General features: G+C 41.4%; 1 protein-coding gene across 1 annotated transcript in view; it reads right to left on the reverse strand.

The window, feature by feature from the left end:
* Positions 1-1,839: 1,839 nt before the first annotated feature.
* brf1a (BRF1 general transcription factor IIIB subunit a) overlaps positions 1,840-7,825 on the reverse strand; it is a 125,347-nt gene continuing 119,361 nt past the window's right edge. The window contains exons 18-19 of the mRNA XM_005728598.1: positions 5,973-6,132; positions 1,840-3,846 (exon numbers count right to left, since the gene is read on the reverse strand). Coding sequence (XP_005728655.1) covers positions 3,809-3,846; positions 5,973-6,132 — 198 coding nt within the window. The 3' untranslated portion in view covers positions 1,840-3,808. The remainder of the gene's footprint in view (positions 3,847-5,972; positions 6,133-7,825) is intronic.

Consider the following 7,825-nt stretch of genomic DNA (forward strand, 5'->3'; position numbering starts at 1 on the left):
TTTTTTCTTTCTTTCTCCCTTTCCTATCCCCCGGCCATGTCTGTTCCGTCTGTAACAATAAATAAAAAATAAAATAAATAATAAGGTTGATCAAATGTACCAATACAGCAAGGCTGTGATGATCCACTTGTTAAAGTAAATCCGTCGGGTATCTTTGCTGGCCTTCGGACATAAAGTCTGACGGCTAAAGAACCAAACGGGACAGGCCAAAAAAAACAGAAGGATTTGCTTGACAGCAATCATTGGACTTCCCAATACATGGAACAATGAGAAAGTCCAACTCAGTGAAGATCCAAGAAAGAAAACTATAGATTTACACAAGTTGGTAAAATTTCTTTAGCCATTTCTGGAGAACTGCAGATTCCAGAATCATCAGTTTAAACAACTGTACATAAGTAGAAGTTACAACTTTGCAAAGGTCTGGAAGAAGACCTAAACCATCACCCTTACATAAGAGGCTAATGCCTTCTGAAAGAAGTTTTATTGTCAGTTAAGCCAAAGATTGAGCTTTTAGCCACAATGACAAGGAGTGTTTCCAGGAAAGGTGAAGATTTCAAACCTAAGAATACTGTACCGACTGATTCCGATGCTTCAACTTCACCTTAAATCAACAACTAGATGAATGAAACTTGGACACAAGTGTTCCAACAGGATCCAGTGATCCTGAACGCATATCAAAGCTGCTTTTGGAATGCTTAAGAAATGGCCTTCCCAAAGCCCTGACGTCAACCGTACTTTGAAATGATGTGGACTAAACAACCAATACAAATCTACCAATTCTGGTAAGAAGAGTGCATGGTCAAATATTGATGGTAACAGAAGGTGCCCGGCCAAAGTGCAAGTGACCCTGTGTAGATTACAGAAAGCTGAAACAATTCTTGTTATTTAAAGTCATTAAAGATAAATGCTGGAAAAAAGGAATCATAAGAATCCCCAAATTCTCACGATGAGTGTATTTAAACATGTGACCACAACTGCATGTTAGCAAGGCTCCTCAAACACCAACAGACAGTAATGCCAGGCATATGGTCATCTGTTCGTTAACAATTAATTTTTTGCTGTAGTCTGGAACTTTTGAAAGTCACCAGGTCACCCAAAGGTAGCAAAACAGGGCTGTTTACCACCATTAAGTTCCTCAAGCAATAATCCCCTGTATGCACAGCTGTGTTTTTGAGGTTGCTGCGGGTTGGTGGGTGTTTCAGACGTTATCCAACAGAAAAACACCTCAACAGCATGTCTGCTGCATGCTGTTGCACAATGTTATGCAAACATGTCATTAAGATAGAAACTTTATATGGTTTTCAGGTCTGAACACGACCTGGGTTTTTACTCCAGCCACCTTTAGTTGTTGCTCTTTGTGGATCTGTCTGCCTTCAGGTTTGACTGCAGTGAGTTAAAGGCATGCATGCTGTATGTTTTGGGTCATTCATTTGAACAATGAAGCTCTCACTGTTTCTGAAGTTTAGAGATCACTTTATTCATAACATCAATAAATACTGGAAATGAAAGCACGCAGATCACAGTTATTCTATGTTTGGCAGATGATGTGGTGTACTGTGGATCATGAACTACTCCTTCATCACACGTTGGTGCAAGTTCATTTTGATTTCATCTGTCCAAAGAAGCTTGTTCCATCATTGCACAAGACTCTTTTAAAATGTATTTTCTAGCAGTCTTATCTTTCTGGAGATCAGATGTTTGCATCTTGAGGTAAGCAGTGTTTTGTGGACATTCAAAACATTTGCTTCACTTCAACTGTATGTACTGTATGCATATGTTCTCACAAACATTTAATTTCAACTCAAATTTTTGGATTATACCATAGATTTTATTTCCTAAGTTTGTCATGAAATAATGACAAAATTGCAAACACATTTTTCCATGAACGTGTTCATCAAACATTAGTCCAGATACGTTTGAGCCTGTGAAAACCAGCTCTAATTTTAAGTGGTTGGTGAAATATTTTGTTCATTCCTTTAATTTAAAAGGCTGAAAGACAAATCCATTGTAGTGTAGAAAGGCAAAATGACAAAAATAATGACTGTATTATGGAGGGAACACAGTGGACTCAAAGGACATCTCAGGACAGAAACAGCAGATGCGATGTGGAGAAAGCATTTACATCGTCACTTGACATTTCTCAAAAACCAGACAAAAAAACAAAACAAAAAACATTTTGTATCCATTTAGTGCATTTTTACTGCAGCAGTAAAGGTACACAACATTAGGCAGATGTAACATGAAGACTCAGCAGCAGCAGCAATCAGTCAGGGTGAACCAGGATGCATCATTAAATACTGTTATGTGGATACAGTGAAAAGGCCACAGTCTGCTTCACTCATCATTTCAACACAAAATTCATTAAAAAAACCAAACAAAAAAAACAGACGTCACTCTGGCTGAACTCCCTTATTCATTTGGAAAATATAATCTTGCAGAAATACCTCTGTAGTCTGCAACAGGAATAAGGAATACAAGGAAAATCAGATGATACCATCTCATGCGTTAATTATAGATAACCAAATAAATCAATAAATAATTAGGACAAGTACAAACCAAATCGACAGCAAAATCAAAACAAATCCAAATATTGTATTCCTTTAACCAACTCCATTTAAAATTAAAATAACATCCTTACTCGCACATAACCCATAACCTGGCTCAAACATATTGAAGGCAACGTGTATGTAATACTGGGTTTAAGCAGACAGCACGCGTCTGTCTGCTAAATCGATAAGGCATTCAGAAAACCGATGTTAGCTTGGCAAATACTGATGATTGATCTCACGCTACCTGCTTGTTTTTCCAAGGATGCTATAGTTGAGAGGAAGTGACGCGCGGTCAAATGTTAAGAATTCAAAGTGTAGCTTTAAGCAGACTGGGTTATGCAGCGATACGTTTATTTTTGCTGTGTTATAACATCTGAGGGACTCATTTGTGAACATTCATCCATTCAACATCACCGCTGCTTTGGTATTTGCAGGTCAGGAGAAACACACTTTTCAAACTGAGCTCAGTTTAGGTAAAGTAGTTACAACTTTTTATAACAGGTCTACATTCACAACTGTTGTTCCAGCAGCATTTAAAGTTACCACCAAACACCTCAAGATTAACTCAGAGGTTTGATGCCCATATCCTGACAGGTAGAGTGGTTTTGGTAGGCCCTGGAAGTTAGTGGTTTAATGCTCTGACTGGTCTTTACAATGCATTCAAGCGTAGACTAGCTGTTCTTCTACTGCAGTTAATGTATCCACGAATCTGTTCACTGTACTATCAGCCGAACTGACTGAAGTCAAGGACGTCCAGTTTCACTGTCAGGCAAAACAAGCAAGCAAGTGCTGGCAAGTGTCTACCAGCTTACAAATCAGAAGAACCTTTTGACTTCATTGATTCATTTGATTCATTTACATTACAAGTTGCTGCAGGTCCTCTGCTTTAGCCCAAATATCTAAGCCAGTTCTTACTGGAAGCACAACCCTTGATTGCGCAGTGTGAGCACTACAGTCTGCCAGTGTCCTGCACTGATAAATACATATGCACCACTCACTTCCGCCTAACCATCTCTGGTAGCATTCAGTAAGTATGTCCTCCCAGGTCAGTCCAGCTGGGACACCAAATGGAATGAGGAGCTTAATTATTATTTATTCGCACACATTTATTCCAGATGGGAATTTCCCATTCTGCTCGCCATTACAGCTTCCACCATCTGTAGCTGCAGCCACTTAGTGTCCCGTAGTAAACATTTGATTCTTTTGGGAATTCAAAACTGTCCACACTAGTTGAGGATAGCAACCGAGAGGGGCTGCCGCTAGAATCCATCGTCGTAATCGCCGTCACAGCCGTAATCTGGAGGGTGGGGGAGAAATAGAGGGTTTAGATACACTGAATGAAGAATGATGACTTGGTGTTGAAATCTGCGGTACGCACTCTGAAAATCACATAAAATGTGTCAGTGGAGACAAGTTGGTAAGATTTTAATGAAGACGTATAAAGGGACTTTATTTGGACCGTATATTTTGCATAACAACAGGGAATCCTTCCCTTCCTTTCTTATCCTAATGGCCTGGAGCCAAAATGGATTTCTGAGATGCAAGTAAATAAAATGTTCTCAGATCTCTGGGAAACTGCAGTCAGCTGGTGGTATCTCTAGTCAGAATGAAATGATTGAACTTCTGCAGCAGCCTCCGAGATGCATGCTCATCCATAAAGACTTCCTGGTGTGTGCCGAAACTCTGCGAACAGCCAAGTTTTAATTTCTTCTACTGCTAATGCTACTCTTCCAGTGTGATCCGGCAACACTGCTCTGGCAAAAATACAACTTTTATGACAGTTTGAACTTTAACACTGAGGTTGCAACCTCATTTTTTGTCCAACCCATACAGATTAGAGACATAAGTTTCAGCGTAAAAAGGTAAGTGGAAGTAAAAGATCAAGCAAAAGTTTGGTAACAAAAATTGCAGTTCCTCTAATGACCACTTGAGGCTGGCTCTAAAAGGAGGCATTCTCTAGTGACTTCTACATCAAAATGTAAAAATCAACATGTTTGAAGCCTGGAACGAAACCATTTTGGTTTCTGGTGTCATCTTCAGTGCATTCATTTGGCTCAACGTCCCCACGTTGAGCCCCCAGCCTCGTCCAGCTTCAGAGGCTGGACAAGGCTGACCCTGACCTTCTGGCCAAGAATAAACAAAGAGCCCCCCTACAGGAGTCAATTAAATAGCTCAGGACTTTTTTTACTGCAGCAGAGTCAGACCTTAAGGTTTAACAGCCTGAGACATAAAGCGAAGAAATGTAATCTTACCGAGGGCTCATTAAAACGTGCCGGGAGTCCGAGCAGAAAGAGAGCCAAGACCCAGAGAGACAGATTCATTAAAAGAAAGAAAAAAACGATTCCAACTGTTTCACAGTCCAGACACATTTAGTCTTACTGAGAAGTGACAAAGCAGTCTGCCACTCAAAGTGTCAACTAGAGTCAAACGTTAAGATGAGAAATTGCACTGAGGAATTCTCACTTCCATCAGCGTTTCATCATTTCCCTCCATGTTTACAGAGCCGCCTGGCTCCTGACTTTAATTCGCTTTTTATCAGTTCAGTGTGATTTCTCATCAAGTTATTCTCAACAATTAACCAAAAACATTTTTAATGTGAAAGTTATTGTTAGCATAGATGCAGAACAGCAAACTACACAAAGTGGTTAGAGGCATGCATCTTTATTGTGACAATGTGTTGACTTAAAACTAAAAAGTTACTCAGACGTAGTAAATGGAGACAACAGTAACTGAGTCATTTACTCAGACAATAGTTTTATGTGATTATAATCACTATTTCATGCCTGTGAGGTAACCAGACCTCCTTACTCCAGCCACCTGGGGTCTCCTCCCGGCTGGACGTTCCTGAAACACTTCCTCTAGGAAGCATCCAGGAGGCCCAAAGCACCTTAAATGCCTGCTTTGATGCAGAGGAGTGCCAGCTCTACTCTGAGACCCTCTCGAGTGACCAAGCTCCTCCACCTATTGTTAAGGCCGAACCCCGACGGCCCGTGGGGAAAGCTCATTTCTGCCTTTGTATTGACGATCTCATCATTCTGTCACTACCCAGCTCAGGCTATCGCCGAGGTTTTTCACTCACACCGCTTTACCTCAAAGTCCAGCAACAGCCTGTAAATCTCCGGCTCCCTTCTTCTGTCACTTGTGAATAAAACCCAGAGATACCTGAGCTCCTTAACATACTCAACAAACATATACTTAGACAAAAGCGATGTGGTACAGCATGCATTTGCTTTCATCAAGAAGCCAAATGAAATCATACTAATGCTCAAAAGATGAAACTGTTCAACCAGAAAGGTGTGCATGAAAATAAAATGTAGTTGGATTTGTTACTTTCGGATATTAAATAGGTTGTTTATGCAGAAAGCTGTAGCCTCAGTCAGCCTACACATTTCAGTCAGAAGATAGCAGACAGGTTAAACCCACCATTGCTGCCCAGCATCTCCAAGGCACTGACACAAGTCTCGTCCTCCTCATCCTCTTCCTCATCACCGGGGACGTCGTCATACACAACTGGCCCGCTCTCCACCACCACCCCGTTGGCAGGGGCTTCAACGGGCAGCGGCAGGGGGTTGGAGCTGCCGATCTGTACAAACAGGAAATATTGTTGCTTGTGAGCAGACATGCATCGTTGAGTATTTTTAATATTTTCCTCGGCAGGACACAAGTTCGCCCTCGGGAAATCTAAGCCAGATCTGATCTCGTATGCCCCACTTCCTTTAAAATGAAAAAATAACAAACAGCGTAGTATCTGTGATGGTGTGGAGGTGTGGAGCTGTAGGGCAGGTGGAGGGTACACGCCGTGGTGAGAGGTTTCATTTGCCGCACTTCTCCACATATGACTAAATACAGCATCGGAGCGCGACCACAACCTTATCTTACAACAAGTTATTACCTCATTTTAGATTCTGCCTTTTTTTTTTTTTTTAAATCTGCATAGTCTACACTGCACTCGGTATCATATGAAAGGATGAGAAATTAATCAGAGCCTCGGGGTAAAAACACCCTTCAAAGTTCATAAAAAAACAGAAGCCTGTGAAATTAAAAGTGAAGGGCTAAGGGTGAGCATGAGGGACAAAAATGTAATTAGAGTGCCCTTTCTTTTTTTTTTCACTGCTTTTCACATTGTCTGGGTTGAGCTGTCACATGTTTTGTGCATAGATGTGATAAATTCCCCTCGAGGGCAACTGCAGGTGACTCTGAACCGGCAGAGTCTTTCCAGTCGCACGCTGGGAGACAAAAACAGAGTTGTTTTTGATCAGAAATCAACCCACCTGAAACTGCAGGAAATGTAGGCAGCGTGACGGCAGCAGCAGGAGAAAGTAAACAAGTGGTATAGGTGGAAAAAAAAAAAGGACTCGGTGGAAGGAAAGGACTCTGAGGGGACCATTTTCCAGGTGTGGAATCGATGATGAAACAAATGTCAGCAGTACAAATGTAGAGCTGTCTGCCTTTATGACCCATCAAGCAACCCCACTCAAAAAAAGGAAAACAAATCAAACCAGAGATTAAATATGTATAAACTGTAAACTGCACTCAGCACTCCCTGACAGCAGCAGTCTCCTCCAGCAGAACAAACACTACTCAAGGTTAACCCAAGTAACACTGGGAAAAAGCCACCAGATCCTACTTCCAAGCATTCGTGGAATGCTCTAGAATAGCGGTGTCAAACCTAAGGTCTGTGGGCCAAAATTGCCCCTAAAAGGGTTCCAATATGGCCCACTGGATGTCTTTGAACAATGTGAAAGTGGGCACATTTTGGACTTCTAAGTTTGTTGTCATGTAAAATGAATTTGACATTCCTGCTCAAGATCAAGTCCCCACCTCTCAATACAAAGGAGCCATTCTGCTGCCAACATTGTCCTGCTATACTGGGATGCAGACACGCCCAGAGGTATGACAGGGAGCTGCACAGTATTAGGCAGGTAATGGTTGATCAGTGCATTTATGGAGAATGGCTGTTATTGATTTTTGCTTTTTGTGCATGAGGCAAGAGTTAAAAAACAACTTTTTAAGCTTCCTGTTGTAGCTGGATAAGCAGAACTGCAGTGTATGGTGGCTTTTCAAGCTTCAACAAGCAACACTTGCAAACAGATGAAACTCAAGCAAAACCAACCAAACTGAAAACAAAGCTGCAGCATTTAGGAAAATAAGAAAAGTTACGAGCAGAAAACACAACTGGATATTAAAACGTGCTGACCACGGTCCAGCAGGGGAGCCTCTGCTTCGTCCATCCAGGCCTAATAAGCCACCAACCACTGGAAGTTAAGTGATGACTT

The sequence above is a fragment of the Pundamilia nyererei genome, unplaced genomic scaffold (genome assembly GCF_000239375.1).
Source record: "Pundamilia nyererei isolate P.nyererei 1_Seehausen unplaced genomic scaffold, PunNye1.0 scaffold00029, whole genome shotgun sequence".
In the NCBI taxonomy this organism is placed as follows: Eukaryota; Metazoa; Chordata; class Actinopteri; order Cichliformes; family Cichlidae; genus Pundamilia; species Pundamilia nyererei.